The following is an 18,237-nucleotide window of genomic DNA, read 5'->3' as shown; positions in this document are numbered from 1 at the left end:
CCCACACAGACTATTCGCAAGTCACAACTGTAGCTATACCTTCATGCACTCAGCTCTAACCTCAAACATCAGAGAAACAGCCAGATCTTCACACTGCGTGCATGTCCCTAACAGAGGACCCCTCTGTGTATACCAACCAGGTCATTTAAGGTGTTACCATCTCCCCAAGGGATAGCCCTTTGGACAGCAACCTTTGGATATATTCTATCAACAGAAATCTTAAGAATGAAGAGTGTCAGGCTACCACTGTTTTATTACCAAGTTCCCAGCTGAAGGTGCTAATTAAAATTCTATTGTTTGAGGATAAGTAGCATCAGAATCCGCCAATTAACAGGTTTTTATAAAAGTCAAATGGAAAAGTATCTGGGCTAGTCAGTTGCGTATAAATTTTTCCTCAGGGGCACCTTTTAGAAGTCACCAAATGGAAAATCACCAGACAGGAGTTCAGGGAGGCCTGGTTCCTGAGTCATTGCCCTGCAGATGTAATTCCCAATCTTGCATGATTAGGAAAGATCAGAGGGTGATGGAGCAAAGAAAGCAGATTTGGGGTAGGATAGAGATCAGGGAGAGAAGTTGTTGAAAAGAAACCAAAACTGTCTTCAAAGCTCTTCCAGCAACTTTCTTTTGGGTGTCTTAGAAAATAATATCTTCTTCCCTGATAATTAAGGGCAGTTTATTATTTAGCCCATCCTCATTTGAAATACTTGAAACTCCAATATTAAAGTTAACTTTTCTTCTCTGAGTTTCTGCCTATTCACACTTCTAGAGAGTTTTGTAAAGTTACATTATTGAAACTTGCTTTGATAGTCTTAAAATTTTTCTGAAGACCGAATGTCTTCCGTGGGTTCTGAACCAAGCTCATCCGGGATTCCTAACCTCAAGGGATGCTTGCTGGCTTTTGGAGGAAGGCTTGTTCAACCCCACTCAATGGTGCAGACAAAACTCTCGCACCTAGGGTGGGTTGCCAAGATAGCCTTAAAGCGGCTACCTACAGGCTGTAAACTCCAGCCTCCAGTAGGTGTTCTGCGACAATACTGCAGCCATTTGTCTAATAGGCACCTTTCTAAAAGAAAAGTGCGCTGCTAACCTGTACTTGGAGTCAGTAGGATTCCTCCAGATCAAGGATAGGACATCAGTCCTATTCCCCAGGAACATGACTGGGGCTGGATCACAGGCAAATGTATCCTTCGGGGTCCCTTTTGAAAAAAAGAAAGAAAAAGAAAGAAAAGAAACCCGAACTCCTTCCCAGTCTACTTATTTATAGGATGTCTGGTACTTTCGCTGAAGCATTCCGGTTTCCACGTGCCCCCAATGCTTGGCGAGGTCTCTACCTCCGCCGGCCGGTGGGGCGTGGGCGAGCCAGCGGCGCGGCAGAAATCCGGTCCCTCTGGGACCCAGCGGAAGGCGCATCCTCGCGGAGCCCTCGGGCTGCGGCGCCCCCGCTTCTGCGCGGGCCGGCCAATCAGAAGCCGCCTTTGCGCAGCCGCTTGTCGATCCGACCCGCCCTTTCTGCCGGCCTCTTGGGCTATTTAAAGGCCTGCGCCAGGGCCGAGCGGCATGGTCTTCGGGAGGGGGTCTGCAGAGTTCAGCCGTCATGGCCAGCCACCTCGTGCTCTACACCGGCGCTAAGATGCCCATCGTGGGGCTGGGCACCTGGAAGGTAAATGCCCTGGGGGGCGCGCCCCACGGCTCTTCTCGGGCTCAGCGCGGCCTGGGGCGGTGGGGACCCGCCGTGACCCAGAGCGGCCCCCGCCGAGGACGCCCGGCCTCCCAAGGAGCCATAGTTGGGCTGGCCGGGCCTTGGAGGGACGGGGTGGTCCCCGCGGAGGCCCGGGCACCGGCCTGGCGTCCCGGGGTCTCGGGTGGGGGACCGCTGCTGTAGACACTGGGTAGCTGGGATCCAGGCCGCACTTGGAATCTGGTCCCGGCTGGAAAACCACAGAGAGGGGTTTCCTGAGCCTCGGCGCTCGGACCCCGGGGGCGGAAACCGGGAGGGGCCGGGCGCTGATGGGGCCGAAAGGGGTGTGGGGCGCAGCCGATCGCCGTCGTTTCGCGTCTGAACCGCACCTGTGGCACCTGCGTCTTTGTCTCTCTTTCTAAATAGTTTTATTCTTAATGGTTTCCGTTTCTGCTCTCTCAGGAATAAGCACTCAGATTAAGCCCGGAGACTGCAGATAATTAAATTAGCTGCTGCGAGTTGGCCCAGGATGCATCTATCTCCGTGTCCGTGTCCCCAGACACGCGACGCTGACCCCTTGTAGCCGAGCTTGCCTCTCGGGGTTGAGGGGGTTTGGGGGGCTGTTGTCGTATGCGGGGCAGACCTTCGCAGAGAATCTGGTCACCGATGGTGACCGCCCAGAGAAAACTGTGCCCCGGCCTCAGTATTAAAACTGAGGAAACCTTAACACCGCTGAAATCTTTCTACAGCGTCTCCAAGAAATGGCTAGGAATAAAAAGGCTAGCCTGATGACCTGGAAAGTAGGGAGCACAGAAGGGTGGTATTATAGGCGCTGGGACAACACCCGGTGTTTTTGAAAGCTCCGTATAAGTTAGTTTTGGGGCATTGTATATTAACATTCTCCAGCTATGACCCAGGTTTTCCCAGGGACTTTGAATGTGGGCCTGGGCATTGGATATTCACACACTAATAAGAAAACCTGAGACAAGAGGATTGAGGGCACCATTAAATGGTTTGATCTAGAACAGAGGGTGGGGCTTACCTCTACTCTAAAAGCTGCAGTTGAAGATAAATAAATATAGGAAATAAGAAAAGGGTCATAGAATTGCTTCACACAAAGTGTTTCTTGGCCAGAGTAATCAGAGTGTGTGTAATTTGTGTGTCCTTCAAGAAGTCCAGTGATGGCTCTAAGGGTGTAATTGAATTATGACCGTGATACCGAGTTAAATTTCAGCTGTTTAGGGTTATTATCTTGGAAGGGATATGAAAAGACACTTTCTTGGCAATAGTAAATTATTGCAGTTTGCATAATGATGCAGGCACGCACAGACGTAAGCGTATGACTGGAACAAAAGATCCATAAAACTACTAGGTGGGATGAATTCCAATATTTTATTCTGTTTTGTGTTTTCAAAAATTTGGTTCCTGACCTTGGCTCATGGTTTGACAATTACTGTTCTAGGGTAAATAAGGAATAAAAGTTCTTAAAAAGGTTTCAAATTCTTTTAATTTTTTTTAAAAGATTTATTTATTTAGAGAGCATGCAAGCAGGAGCAGAGAAAGAGGGAGAGAATCCTCAAGCAGACTCCCTGTTGAGCTCAGAGCCCAATGTGGGGCTCCATCCCAAAACCCTGAGATCGTGATCTGAGCTGAAACAAAGATCCAGACGCTTAACTGACTGAGCCACCCAGGCGTCCCTATATTTTTATTTTTTTAAAAAGATTTTATTTATTTATTTATTTGACAGAGGGGGGTCACAAGTAGGCAGAGAGGCAGGCAGAGAGAGAAGGGAAAGCAGGCTCCCTGCTGAGCAGAGAGCCCGATGCAGGGCTTGATCCCAGGACCCCAAGATCATGACCTGAGCCGAAGGCAGAGGGCTTAACCCACTGAGCCACCCAGGCATCCCTATTTTTTTATTTTTTACTGAGAGGGCACACATGCAAGTAGGATGGTGAGGAGGGAGAGGGGGAGAGAATCTTAAGCAGGCTCTCTGCCAAGTGCAAACCCTGTTCTCAGGACCCTGAAATCACGATCTGAGCCAAAATCAAGAGTTGGACGCTTAAGCTACTGAGCTACCCAGGCACCCCCTAAACAGAGTTTTAAATACTGCACCTGCACACTTAATGACCTGAAAAGCCACATATTCATTTAAAATAACATTATAAAATCTATACTTAGGTCATTCATTCTGGCAGACTACATTCTTTGAGGGCAAGGGTAGCATTGGTCTCGTTCACAAGTATTTCCAGCATTTCTCACAATGCCTGGTAAATAGTAGGCCCCCAAAGAAATACGTAGATAGGTGTTGAATTAATAGAAAGAAGTAAGATAACTTTGGATGGTGGCGGAGGTGAGGAGATGAGGTTTGTACAGAATTGTGTTGAGGTGTGATGGGGAGGTAACAGCGTAACAAGTAGCACAAGTATGGGCTTAGAGTGGAATCTTTTTTTTTTTTTTTTAAAGTATACCAGTATAGATCATAGCTATTCCCCCTTTCCCCTTATGTGTGTACATATTTTTTTCAAAGATGCTGGACAAAAGAAGGGGTGACCTAAGAAACATTTGCTTATCTTTGTGAGAAGTCGCGGAGGCTCTGCAAGCGGGTACAGTTGCTTGCTCCTGGATCTTTCCTGTCATGGCCTCTGTGTTGTACCGTCCAGACCCTTCGCTGGGCTCTAGTGGTCTCCGGTCTGCTGTTGCATCAAAGGTCCTCAACTCTGCCCTCTGTCTTTGGAGGGGAGGCTTTCGGTCAGTTGGGAGAACATCTCTGCCTCCAACCCCATGTGGCTTAGGGAGTGTTTCTCCCCGGCAAGCTGGCCTTCCCCATTAGACAGGAAGTAAACCCACCGACATTGTTTTGCTAGGAAGCCATTAAAGCAGATTTCTTCTGATACCCTCTTGCTAGTAAGTGTTCTGACCTTGTGAAAAATTGTTGGTAGTTTGATCATTGTAACGCACCCAGGTGCTGCAAACCGAGGAGGGGAGTGCAACCGCGTTTCTTAACCTCTTTCCCATTTTCTCCATCCCTGCGCCACGCAGGAACCATTGAGACATTTTTCCCTAATTGCTCACCATGTAAAAAATTAACATCCGAAATCAACTGTACATCTGTTCATGTCCTGAAGCCCTTCAGAGGGCCACAGACTGTTGTGTAAGCTAAGATTTATTTGTTTTTTTTTTGTCCCCACTGAACCAGTTTTTGCCTCTTTAGGGGTGATAGCTCCCCCTTTAAGAACACACGAGGTAGAAAATAATGTGCTGAGAGAGATTATCTGTCACAGGCTTGTAATGGCCCCAAGAGCCCAGGTTTAGGGAGAGGTGCTGGCATTGGAGCTGAGACAGTAACTTGGTTTTACTGTTCACCTGCCTCCTTTTCCTGCGGGCCTCAACCTCGTCCCTCTTCAAGATCAAAGATATTTAAGTAAGTCTTCCCCAAGCAGGGCCAGTCCCGGTCCATTGCCATCTCAACCAAGTGGAGATAGGAGTGTCTTAGAATTCAGCAGAGATTGATTCAGGTTTTATTAGTTGTTGTGTGTTTGTTGCCAAGCCTGATTATGAGCTTTGATGCCAAATAGTAGCCAGATTAACTGTTTTCATGTGATAATGCAACTAAAAGGGCGGTCAGCTCCTTATCATTTGTACAGAGCTGTAAAATGAGGTGGACGGACTGATCATGAGGTTGGTTTATCTGCCCCAGACATTGAAAATGCACTTTCTGTTGACCGTGGATTGGACACGAGAGGTAGCATGGACTATTCTCTGGACTGTCCCCCATGCTTGGTCTGTTGGAGCCTTAGGAGTACAGCAGACTTTAAGCCTTGTTTATACAAACCACCAGATCCCCTGTCTCCCATTTGTGCTGAGTGGGAGTGTTGGGTGCCCTATAGAGTGAGGAAGCCAGTTTGCTCAGATTTCCCTGAAGTTGATTGAGACTGTGTTGTCCACTGGTTAACTTAGAACAGGCATTAAACGCTTTTGGTCGCCAAAATACCCATGTTCACTGTCAGAATAACTCACTTTTTGTTATCATGATGCTGAATTAGACACCAGAAATTTTATTTGTGAATGAGAATTAGGACAAATCAAGGCTGGGCTTCTTGCCTAATCCCCATTTCTTTGTATGCTCTTCTGGCATAGGAGGGGCTTCGTAAACTACAAGCCACAGACCACTTTTGTAAATAAAGTTTTATTAGAACACACCTCACGTGTACTCATTACTTATGACTGCTGTGCTGCAGCGACAGAGTGGAGCAGGTGCGACCCACCGTTGAGCCCACAAAGCCTCAAGTATTTCCTGTTTGGCATCTTACAGAAAAGGTTTGCCAACTCCTCTTTCAAAAGATTCTAAGTGAATTAATCAGAAGTTGGAATACATTTTTAAGAAGTCACTAATGCCTATTACACTTGCTTCTGGTTGAAATGACTTATACTTAAAACAAACACTTAAAATAGAAAATTATATTGTAAGACCACTTGTATGTAAACAAACCTAATAATGAAAAATGAGTTTCTCTTAGACGAAGGTTAAGTTTCTCTAAAGTAAAGCTGATTTCATTGGAAGAGGTTAAATAATGTTTGTGGGGACAGCTTTTCTGCGATCACAGTACTTTTAAAGGCTTTAGAGGTTGATGACTGTGTTTCTTTATTAAATCTAAGTTCACATCAGAAGTTATGGTTTCCTACTCCTTACTCTAGGATTGGCATTGGCACGCTGTTCTCATACATCTTGTCCAGGAATTGTTTTTCCCCAAGGTAAAGTTTCCTTTGGTCCCATCCATACCCCCCATTGCAACATAATACCTGCTAACTAGAGAAAATTAAAAAAAAAAAAAAAACATCAGAAAGAACACAGTCCCCTGTTTCCAGAAATCCCCATGATTAATTCTACAAGGGATTCAGCTCTGAAATATTTTTGTTTTATTACCATTGACGCCATTTTATAATCTGGTTGAACCTTGCAGAGGGAATAGAGGGAGGGTTATTTTTTTAAAGTAACAGGTAAGAGCTACATGTAAAGGGGAAGATAATTAGGTTTTAAAAGTGTGTGTGTCTAAAGGGGGGGGCACTAATATGATCTGAGTTGGTATTAGCTGGCCGCGATAGAGGAGATAGGGAGGCCTATCTTGTGGAGATGGTGGGGGCCTTGGGGGCCGAGAGTTCTCACTGCCGTCCAATGACACTGTCAGCGCAGACTGTTGTCAGGTTGCTGTCTGAGCCAATGGTCTCGTGAGCTGGAAGGTCCAAGAGAGTTGGGCATGCATGGATTTGCCCAAGTCACAGAGCAGATGATTGGCAGAATCGAGTGAAAAAATGATTTAGTCTGTAAGACTTGTACAGTTGGGTCATCTGTAATTTGAATGTTTCCTAGAATGGTTTTCTGTAGATTTCCTGTGAAATGTATGGAAATATATCTTGATGATTTATTTTCTTTTCAAAGTTTCAGTTTGGACCACTCCCCTGTGTTTGCATTCATAAATGCAGACCTGAAGTGGAGAGACGGTATAATCACGTACTAGCATTGCCAAGTTTATTGTGTGATTTTTTCACCGTGACTTAAATTGGCTGATTCGTTAGTGGTAAGAGAAGTTTGTTTAGTCTCTTTCTGGGAAGGGTCCGCTTGAGGTGATTAGTAGTATAATTCGCGGACTCTGGTACATTTTCATGCCAGAGAATGATCTGTCCAAGCCCAGAACACTTATCCTTTCCCTGACCAGTGTCTTGGGCCTCTTAGGGCCCACACGGGGGGGTCAGATCTCTAGGCAGAGCATGGCTCTAAGGTCCTTCTGGTGAGGTTTGAGTCCTGACCTCTTTGACTGACTGTGTGATCATGGGCCCATTGCCTTCCCTCTCCTTGCCTTACTTTCTCTTGCTATAGAGATAACAGCGTCTGCTGGGCTTGTGTTAGATTCACCATATTAATGTATGTTAATGTATTGAAGACTGGTAAAAGTGAGTCCGTATTTTCAGTTTGAGCCTGTATGGGTCAAATACCCCACTCGTCCCTTTCCATTCGGTGACATGATCTGCCCTGGCACAAGCCTTCTGGTAACCAGGACATCTGTTCCAGGGTCAGCCCAGGGGACGGCCATCAGTCCCCCTGTGGCAGAGCACGTGGCCCCTTGTGGCCTTCCCCGTGGCCGCAAAATGTGTCCCCCGAAAGGGGAGGTTGGCACATAGCTCCCATCCTCAGGAGTCTTGTCACAAATTGCTACAACTCCTGCACGTTGAATTTATAAAATGCCCAACAGTCCTTGCATGTGCTTTTCTTTACCCTTGGAAAGCAGCGTGGCCGGCGTCCCAGCACATGTGTCCTGAGCTGATCTCTTGGTCATCTCTGCTCATGGCTTCTCTGAAAACATAGCATGAACTTTTTTTCAGTTTTGTGCCACTCTTTGGGCAGCCTTGATTATGCTAGTTTACACTTTCTGGCTCCAAGGAGTTGAATAACCAACTCCATGTTGGGTAGAATAAGAAGTATGTCTGAGGTGGGGATTCATGGGCCACAGGTCACCCTGGGGCATACTAGCGTCGAGGCTATGTGATGTCGCTAGGAGCAGTCTCTCTTGACTCTCCTGTCTCTCAGCCCCGCTCTCTTCAAGTAGCTCCTGGCTCCATTCCCCCAACACTGTGACCCCAGCAGAATGGGAGCTTGTCTGGGTAGTTCCAGAGACTGAGTCTCACGGGCCTGGTTTGGGTCATGCCACTGCCTTTGCATCATTTGCTGTGACAGATGCAACGTGTGGCCAGGCTGGGCCTGGGGAGTGTGCCCGCTCCCTGCCCCGTCTCTTGAATCTTGAGTGGTGGGAAAGGCTGCTCTCGTAGCTTCTTCGGTCCTCTAGGGAGAAAGGAGGTCATTCATCTGGAGATGTACCCTCTCTTACGCCTGAGCTTAGCAACCTGCCCCCTGCTCCCTCCTTGGGGGTGAACAAGCTCAGTGGGCCAACAGGCTCTGGCCATACCCTTGTTCCCACTGGTTCATAATCTACTACTCCCCCACCGCCCCCCTCCACCGGGCCTCTTAACAACAGCTGATGTCAGAACAGCCAATGTCTGCAGCTGCTCATCGCCCTGGGGAGTTTTCCTTTTCATTCCCTTCTCCCCCAGCTCTCTGGAGGAATGCTCTGTGTTCATTCCACAGGCTGCTGCACATGTGTGTATTTTTCGCCTCTCTGGTCTGAGTAGGATCAGTGAGGAGATGGAGTAAGTGTCCACGTGGTCAGTCTGGGTGCTGGCGGAGCTTGAAGGCTGTGGAGGGGTCGCCTCCTCCCTGACCGCCCAGCTCTGCCCCGTCCGGGTCGCAGAGGTGGTCGCGGGGCTTGGGCTCGCACAGCTCATCAGTCTCTTTGCAGCTCTGCCCACACATTTCGAAGCCCGTTTTCCCTCTCCTCCCAGCTCCCTTCTGTCTGCTGGTGTCTCAGAGGGGCCGTCTCCCACCCCTGCCTCTTAGAGCAGGTTCTCACGTGGTTGCAAAGAAAGCACCTGCCTTTGAGTCCCTATCAGTAAGGTTCTTGACTTTATGATCATCTCCCAAAACTACTGAAAAACGAGTGATTGCCAGTGTCCGACTCCACACCCAAAAGGAGAGAGTAAAGCATGGGTGTTCAGTGACAGCTCAGAAGCCAAATGGGCGTTGGGTAAATAGCTACAGCAGTTATTGAAATACTCTGAGCTATTTGAAGGAAATGGCATCCCTTACTGTCTTGGGAACCTAAAAGATTCAGATAGGGTGTTTTTTGTTTGTTTTGTTTTTATACGGTGGTTTGTAAATCAACAGATGTAGAGAAGCCAGGGAGACAGCTGTGGCACGTGTTTTTAGGGTGGGCTGCGGCGAAGTGGTCTGAGGATGCTCAGGTGAAGTCGTGTGGCCTTTCAGCTGGGTCGCATGCCCCCCCCCCCCCCCCCCCCCCCCCCCCCCCCCCCCGCCCCCAGAGCCTGGAAGCTCTGGGGAAGCCGCTGGCCATCCGCAGCCGTGGGAAAGGGGCGGGACTTTCAGCGGGAGGCTCACGCCTCCCTTCGTTCTTCCTGGGTTGCTTCGTTGTTGATTTGAACTCCGTGCCTTCCGATCCTTTTCCGTTCAGTCCCCTCCAGGCAAAGTGACCGAGGCTGTGAAGGTGGCGATTGACCTCGGCTACCGCCACATCGACTGCGCTCACGTTTACCAGAACGAGAACGAGGTGGGGCTAGCCATCCAGGAGAAGCTCAAGGAGCAGGTGGTGAAGCGTGAGGACCTCTTCATCGTCAGCAAGGTGCTGCCCTGCAGGGAAGCCCAGGCCACGGGCCTCTCTCTCCTGTTTGTCCGAGGCCAGCGTGGGTGCAGGAGCCAAGACCATCCTCTGGGGAAATGAGTTGACTACAGGCCATAGAGGGTTCCAGAGCTCACCGGTCCACTGTCTCTTGGATGGTCATTCCGTGTAGAGCCATTGGTTAGAGCCCCTTGTCAGCGAGGCTTAGGTTGTGGGTTGGTGCTCCCTCTCCAGGGAGTTCTCTTTGAGGACAGACCTTGGTTTCCGTCTGGAGGCTGGGTCTCCCCGGATGGCCTCTGTCTTTCACCTGGAGGCTGTCCGTGCTCAGAGGAACCCTGGGTGGGAGGGTGAGGCTGACCCCAAAGACACAGTCCTGTAGGAAAATGGCCATGGGAGCTCATGTTTAGGGCCCGGGCCTTCCTGACCTATCCATTCTCATTAGGCTTCAGTTTGGTCCCTCTGACAGGTTTCCCTGACCCAATGATCCTGCCTTCCTTTGGAAAATTTGGGTCCACAGTGTGCAATGGAAACTCCCTCACCCCCGTTTACAGCATCCCAGTGAGAGGGGGTGGGTGGTGTCTTGGAGCCGTCTGGCTTCCCGCTGAGATGTGCTCTCTCGCCGGCCTCAGCTGTGGTGCACGTTCCATGAGAAGAGCATGGTGAAGGGGGCCTGCCAGAAGACGCTCAGTGACCTGAAGCTGGACTACCTGGACCTCTACCTCATTCACTGGCCGACGGGCTTCAAGGTAGGCGGCCGGTATTGCTCCATGCAGCCCGGGCTGTGTTAGGCTCTCCGGCTTTAGGGTACAAGTGGGCACACGCTCTATGTGAGTCCTTACTGGCCCGGGCACTGTCCCCGGGAGCTGTCCGTCCCCAAGCCCCCACGCCTGCTGAATCTGAACCATGGGCGACTCGACTGAACATTACAGAGTTGGAGGAGTGCTGCGCTGTGTCATTTGCCGCTGGTACCGTTTCAAACTGTGGCCCTGCACATGGGTCAGGGGACATTCTGTACGTGGCCCAAAGACCTCCTTGGCTGTCATCTTCTGTACCCACATCAACTTTTGGGTACAGTCCGGCGTTCTGCACAGAGGCCCCATCCCCTGGAAGCCCGAGTTTCTGCACCAAACACACTCTCGTTATGAGTTCTTTCTAGCCACAGGGTCTGTTTTCTGCTTTATCAGCCAGAGTGAAGGCAATGTGGATTTTGTCCTCTAGCCCTGTTGTATTGTGCTGGTTCCATTGGACAGTCAGCTGTAACCCAATTGAAAGGAACAGGGTCTGGGGGCTTCAGGAGTTTTCTGCCCGTTAACTTTTCATAGTGGCCCGTGGGTTTGCCCTTGATGATCTTCTGAAAGCTTAGCTATGGTAGTTAAGAGTCATTTTTTTTTTTAGAACTTTGCTTTTAAAGATCCAGGTCTGCAAAGGGCTGTCATTGACCATGTGCTCTTGTAACAACAGCACGGGAAGGAATATTTCCCGCTGGATGGGGAAGGCAATGTGATTCCCAGCGACACCAATTTTGTGGACACATGGGAGGTAAGGCAGTTGCTGACTTGGTCTTCTCCCTCCTTGCTGGTATCTATTTCTCCTGTGAGTGATCTGCTCTGCTGTGTCTTCCCCTGCATTTTGGTGTTCGGTTACCATTTTTGCTCTTCCTGTCTTCTTAAAGCTAGCCAGGCTTTTGTTTTGGTGTCTCTCGGCTTCTCCGAGCTCTAGTTTGCCGGTGCCGGTTAGTAAGGGCAGGGCCCGTTAAACTGATGGGAGTCAGAGATGCTTTTCTCATCCCTGTCCTCTGGGGCACATGTCAGAAGCAAGCAGCCCCTCTTTTGTTGGTAGGCCATGGAAGAGCTGGTGGAGGAAGGGCTGGTGAAAGCTATTGGAGTCTCCAATTTCAATCATCTCCAAGTCGAGAAGATCTTAAACAAACCTGGCTTAAAATACAAGCCGGCTGTTAACCAGGTAAACATGGTGGGGGGGGGAGGTATGTGTGGGAGGCTGTTCAGTTACTCTCTGAACCTGGCAGTCACTTCCGGTCTGTGTCCCCCAGGGAGTAGCCAGGAGGCAGGTCCCAGTTTGGGACTGAGAATGATGATGACCCACCTGGGAGCCGCACTTGCAGGAGAGACAGGGTGTGAGCCTGGCTTGTGATGACTCAGGCTCTCCAGGATTATCAGCTGGCGGCCCATCACAGTTGATAAATTGGCCAAAGCCAGAACAAACCCTTAGGGCCCATGGCCACAGTCCGTGATAACAGCATTATTGTTATTCATATCGAAGACACTTGCTGGGAAACAGGGACTGCTGTTCCAGCATATCTGGGAGCTCAGACATTGGCTATACATCATTTTCTGTTGGGGAGGGGGGGCTTCCTGTATGTCCTCACAACCGTGCCCACACGTTAGCCCCAGCCCTCCGTTTGCATCTGCAGATCGAGTGCCACCCGTACCTCACTCAGGAGAAGTTAATCCAGTACTGCCAGTCGAAGGGCATTGTGGTGACGGCCTACAGTCCCCTCGGCTCTCCTGACAGGCCTTGGTGAGGTTCCCACTGGATTGTGTCCATCAGTGAAGGTTGGAGATGGATGGCTAGAAAGAAAAATTCAGCATCAAGGAAAATGCTTCTGGCGCCACTTTTCAGACCTACCCAGGAGCCTCTCATTGGGTTTCCTGGTTGTTCCTTCTAGTAGCAAGATGGCCGTTCTTTTTCCCAAGGATTGGGAGTTTGTACCTGAGCTTCAAATCAGGAGGAGACTGGTGGGCTGCCCTCAAAGGCCGATGGGAGTTAGAGCCGTGGGCTGTCCTCAAGTGGAAGTGAGGCTGGGTGTTCACACAGGCCATCTTTCTGTCTCCAGGGCCAAGCCTGAGGACCCTTCCCTGTTGGAGGATCCCAGGATCAAAGCTATCGCAGCCAAGCACAATAAAACCACAGCGCAGGTACCATCCCCTCCATGTGCCCGAGACTGTTCCCTGAACTCCCTGCATTCGTAGTGGTCCCCTTGAGTGGGGAGGGAGAGGTGACCAAGCCCAGCCAAGCCCTCCCTGGAAGTGCGACTTGAGGTCCTGGAGCGGGTGGTAGATGGGTCACACAGACTAGGACGCCAGAAGATGCCCATGTGGTGGGGACGGGAGTGCCAGCCTCCTACCTCCACAGGCCACCCCAGGGCCCGCATTTGCTGAGGATGTGGGAAGCTCCTCTCCCTGCTCACAGGAGAGCACTCAGTACCAGCCACCTGGGAAATGTTCTTTTTCTCCCAAGTGGTAGGATGGCTTCCTCCTTGTGACCAGGATGCCTGGGAGACACAGCAGCACATGGCATGACTCGGGGGGACCCTGACCTCTCTGAGCCTCCGTTTCCTTACATGTGACATTCTGGAATTTCCGTCTTTGGGGAGTGGATGTAGATGACACTGAGTGACATGATAATGTAGGTTATTGGTGTACGTACACACTCGGCCCCTCTGTTCACAGATTCTGATCCGATTCCCCATTCAGAGGAATTTGGTGGTGATCCCCAAGTCCGTGACACCTGAACGCATTGCTGAGAACTTTCAGGTAAGATCCTGGCTGCCTGGTCAGGGTTTTTACAGTGGAACAGGACAAAGGGCCTTTCCTCTCATGCCTGGACTGTCCCGTGTGGGACCCCCACCATCCTGTCCCCTCTCAGAGAGCCAGCCGGTGAAGACAGCAAGTGAGTGCATTTGCCCACAGAGGTCACCAGCAAGTGTCCAGCAGGCTTGATTTCTGGACATTTTGACATGAGGGCCTTCCCCGTCCCCACGTGCGCCGCCCCCGCCGGGCTCACTGGCTGCTGGCCTGCCCGACGGCTGAGTTCTTCCCCGGCAGCCCGCGTCCCTCATGGGAATGGTTCCCCTCCTGATGGACCTTTCTTGTCCTCTGTCTAGCTGTGAGGGGCTGCTTAGGCCCATCTCAGGTACCGCCTCTGACAGCACCCTTCAGCCCCCAGCCGGACTTCGTTCTCAATTTCTCTGGCCCCTCTGAGGATCGTGTAGCGTCTCCCTCCAGCGTGCCGCCAATCGGTCCTTGTGTGGGAGTTGTTGCGTGACCTCTTTCCTTCGATTCAGTGTAAACGGAAGCGGAGACGCTTGTGATCTGTCATTTTCTTCCCACCTGTGCTCGTCACAGAAATGCTCAGCACTTCTGTGATTGTGACAGTCACAAAATGAACTAAAAAGTCCCATTTTACTCAGAGGCTCCGGGGGGGAGGGCCTGCCTTGTTCCGGGCAGTATCCCGGCGGCCCGTGGGCCTTCTGTGAAGAAACTGCGCTTCCGTTTCTCGGACCCTTGTCTTCCCGCCCTCCCCACTCAGGGCAGCCTCTCCTCAGCGGCTGCGCCCGGAGCTGTTTGGATACTTTGTATTCTGGGTTTGACCTTTATTTGAAGAATTTACTGGATTTTCTTTTTTCTTCTGAGGTCTTTGACTTCGAGCTGAGCAGCGTGGATATGACCACCTTGCTCAGCTACAACCGGAACTGGCGCGTGTGCGCCTTGGTGAGGTGAGTGTGCGCGCGGGGAGGGGAGCTCAGGCCGCAGCATGAGGGAAGCTCCTGGAGGCCATGAGGTCCGCGTCCCGTTAGCAGTGGTTCCCACCGGTGCACGTCACCTTGCTGTCTCACCCGTGCACAGTGGGAAACGCTTGAACCAATGTCAGCTGAACTGCACAGCCAAGGGGAAAATGCCAACCGATGGTTCTAGATCTCTCCTCCCCCCCAGGGGCGCTGTTGGCCTAACCTGCAGCAACTACACATTTTAGCATTAATTTTCAAATCTTAGCGGCTCACCTGAAACCAGGTGATCGATGGGGCTCCTGGCCCACCTCCCTGGGAGAATTCGCCCGTGACTCTTACCTCATACTGACGTAATCAGAGGGGTTCAGTAGGAAGACTGTGGTGCTTGAGGCTGAGGAAACCTCTCCACCCCTCCCTGACTGATGGTCACCCAGAGCCCTTCCAGCTGCGAATTCGCTGGCTTCTTGTGTTCCCTGCGATTTGTAGTGTGGAAACTGAGGGAGGTGACAAGGAAGGTTGTTGTATCTCTCCCCCCCCCCCCACTCCCCCTTCTCCTACAGTACAGTAACCAAAGTTTAAAACTCATTCTTTCTGCGTTTTAAGAAGAAACCTCCATTTTACAGTGGGGACCAAGAGCTTCCTTTCTCACTTATGTGTACGGCCTCTCTTTCTTCCCCATTTCCCAGCAGTTAGTCCTCTGAGCAAGACTTGGCCTTGCCCTGAGGTGGGGTCGCGTGCCAGCCTCCTCTCTCCTGCCTCTGCTCCCTCTCAGTGCCGTTGGCAGCGCTGGTGGCCCCCCCACCCTCGTACCTGTCCGCCGGCTCTGCGTCCTGGGCAAGACTCTCTCCTGTGCTTGGGTGTGACTGTGCCTGTGAGCACGTGGCCATCACAGACATCACAGGCCACTAACGGCATATCACTGGCACTGGCACACCAGGCCATTTCTGATGTCCCTGGTTGTGTTAATGCTTAACCTTTAGGCACTAAGATCCTTTTTGAACCAAGTGGGTGAGGAAGAGAAAAGTGAATCATTCAGCAGGTGATGTCTGTTCTCCTGTGAGAGTCTCCGTATCATTCATTCACTTCCCACTGCCCTTCCCACTGCTGACACAGCGTATTGGAGCTCTCGGGGCTGACAGACAGCAGTGGTTTTCCGATGGTCCCTTTTCCCTTATACTCCCTCCTCTCTCCAGTGCCACTTCAGAAATAGCTGTCGGATGAGTCTGGGGGCTACTGATGCTTCATGGGGACGGGTTGGGGCTGGAGTAGGGAGGGAGAGGCTGGCTCCCACATTCCCAGCTCGCCTAGGCCGCTCTCTCAATAGACATACATGTCCATTGCCTCTTTTCAGCAGTTCTCGCTCCGGTGAGCCTCTTGCTGAGGGCAGGGTCCTGTTACTCAGGCTTGATGGGAGGCCAGAAAAGGGGCAGACTCTGGGGATGTTTTGAATGACTCCAAATCTTGGAGCGTTCTGGGCCCTGTGCTGGGTTCTCCCTGGGCCTTTCACACTATGCCCAGCCAGCCTCTCTGTTGTGAGTGCCAAAACTTGTTCCAGCACGAGCCATTGGCCATATTCATACATACTCACCCTGACTCTCTCCTCCCCTGTCTCCTGTGTCCCACTCTGCACTGCTCTGTGGAGCTCCCTTCAGCTCCCACTGACCCTAGGCAGCTTCTGTGTCCTCAGAGCACTGGCTCTGTCACATGCAGACTCCTGACCCCTCTCTGGTCACCCTCTTACTGTTTCAGACTATGGGATGCTCTGGTCCTGCCAGTTAGCCTGAGTGACCAGAAGCAGGAACCGTGTCTTGGTGCCCCGCTTGCCTCAGGCACGGTGCTGGGCACACGGGGGGGGGGGGGTGGTGTGGTCTGTCACACAGGTGCCAACTGATGACAGCCCATAGAGGAGCCTGGAGGGGGGCTGCGGGGGGCCCCCAGCACAGACCCATGACCTGAAGTCTGGACACTGGCTCGTCTCTGAGGCCTGTCTTTCTGCCTATAATGAGACTCTCACCATGGCTTTCGGTCTTCTCTTATGGTCGAAATCCCTTCCCTTGTAAAGCTAACATGTTCCTCCTTTTCTCCCAACAGCTGTGCCTCCCACAAGGACTATCCCTTCAACACGGAGTTTTGAAGCTCTCAGTGCCTCTTCCCCCTCCAGGTGACCTGCCGCTGTGTTCCCCGGGTCACTTTCCCTGTATGTAGTGTAGTGTGGCCTCTGCCTTTCCTGGTGGGTCAGCGACCTGCAGCCAGGCCAGTGAGGGCTTGGCCCGCTCGGTGTCGGGTCTAAAGAGCAGTATCAGTAGGTTAGAAGCTTCTTCCAGTTCTCTTTGCCCTTCTTCCTGTCCAGCTGGGAAAGTAGGACCTTAGGACTCTTTCCTGACTAAGTTGAATCTACAAAGTTGAAATAGTGCCACTAACAACTGGATTTTGGCTGCTGGGAACTGTTGTAACCCTTTCCTCCAGACTTCCTGCCTCAAATAAAAAGTTCTTTTGTGAACTTGTTGCTGTTTGTTTTATTTTGATTTATCGAAACAGTGTACCACCCTCTGTCTCACTCAGCCTTCATCCCCTCTGTAACTGTAAAGCAGCTACTCAGCTGAGCAACACGAAGGCGTACCTGACAGCTTTCCTTCTAGTCGGGGGTCCCTCACCCCAGTACCTTGCTCCTTTAGCTTTAGGGAGGTTGGTCTTACCTGGGTGCACATTTGAGTCACCTGGGGAGCCTTTAATGCTAGTGATGCCTGGATCTCACCCCTGGGGACCCATCTGATTGGCCCAGGGTGTCACCAGGTCCTCAAGAGTTTGCAGGCTCCCCAGGGGTTCCTACTGCACAGCCAAGGCTGAGAGCCACTGCTTTAGGGCTGAGAGGGGACGGGAATCTGTTTGTCACTTCACAAGTTACTTTGTTTTCCTCCTGCGCGCGAAGCCCAAAGTCCTATGTTTTCTAAGCCGCGCTCTTCACAAAGAACCGCTTTCATGAAGCTCATGGTCTAGATGAGAGGGAAGAAGGGAAGCATCAGCGAATGGCATCTGGGTGAGCTCCAGCCACCAGAACACGCCGTAGACTGAGCGGGCCAAACAGACATTTGTCCCTCCCGGTTCTGGAGGCTGAAGTCCGATCAGGTTGGCCAGCTGGGTCTGGTTCTGGTGAGAACCTTCTCCCTGGGCTGTAGATGGTCCCCTTCTCGCCGTATCTTCACATGACCGTGAAGGAGGAATGCTTTAAATAGGATTACGCAAGTAAAGGTCTGTTTTTAACTTTTACGAATGCTGTTGCTTATTTTTTATTACATTTCCTTTCCCGGAATTAAATTGACAAAGGCTAGGAAAGGCATGAGCTAGGTAAGAGTTGACTTAGGGTTTCATGGAGTTAATGGCTTGGTTGCTGACTTCTTACTGGATGACGGTAGGTCCTACAGGTGATGTTCATTGCTGTGCAGGTTACCCACTGGTGAAACGTACCCCCAGGGCTTTAGGGAATTGGGCAACAGTGGTTGCTGGGCCTCCCCCAGGGATGCAGGAGAGAGCCAGGCCCCTGCATGCAGGGTTTGGGCCAGGTGAGGGACTCAGAGCCCCACCCGCTCCCTGCCACCCACAGGCTGCCCCTCTTCCAGCCACCTGTTCCTCACAGCGGTCCAGCCCTGCCAGGTCAGCAGGTCCCACCTTACCCCAGGTCAAGCTGCAGACATCCGCAGTCACCCTCTCAACCAGAGCACACTGTCGTTTTCCTGTAAATTGAGTCAAATAATCTCTGACTTTGTACCCACCCTATTTCTCCAGTTAGC

General features: G+C 51.2%; 1 protein-coding gene across 1 annotated transcript; it reads left to right on the top strand.

Annotated features, from left to right (window-relative positions):
* Window positions 1-1,501: 1,501 nt before the first annotated feature.
* Window positions 1,502-16,949, top strand: AKR1B1 (aldo-keto reductase family 1 member B). The gene is made up of 10 exons (XM_047695417.1): window positions 1,502-1,660; window positions 9,757-9,924; window positions 10,551-10,667; window positions 11,383-11,460; window positions 11,761-11,883; window positions 12,353-12,459; window positions 12,776-12,857; window positions 13,392-13,475; window positions 14,355-14,437; window positions 16,541-16,949. The coding sequence occupies exons 1-10, from the start codon at window positions 1,595-1,597 to the stop codon at window positions 16,581-16,583; spliced, it is 951 nt and encodes a 316-aa protein (XP_047551373.1). The 5' UTR covers window positions 1,502-1,594; the 3' UTR covers window positions 16,584-16,949.
* The last annotated feature ends 1,288 nt before the right edge of the window (window positions 16,950-18,237 follow it).

This window comes from Lutra lutra, chromosome 11 (assembly GCF_902655055.1).
Source record: "Lutra lutra chromosome 11, mLutLut1.2, whole genome shotgun sequence".
Classification (NCBI taxonomy): Eukaryota; Metazoa; Chordata; class Mammalia; order Carnivora; family Mustelidae; genus Lutra; species Lutra lutra.
This window is presented reverse-complemented; position numbering and strand designations above follow the sequence as displayed.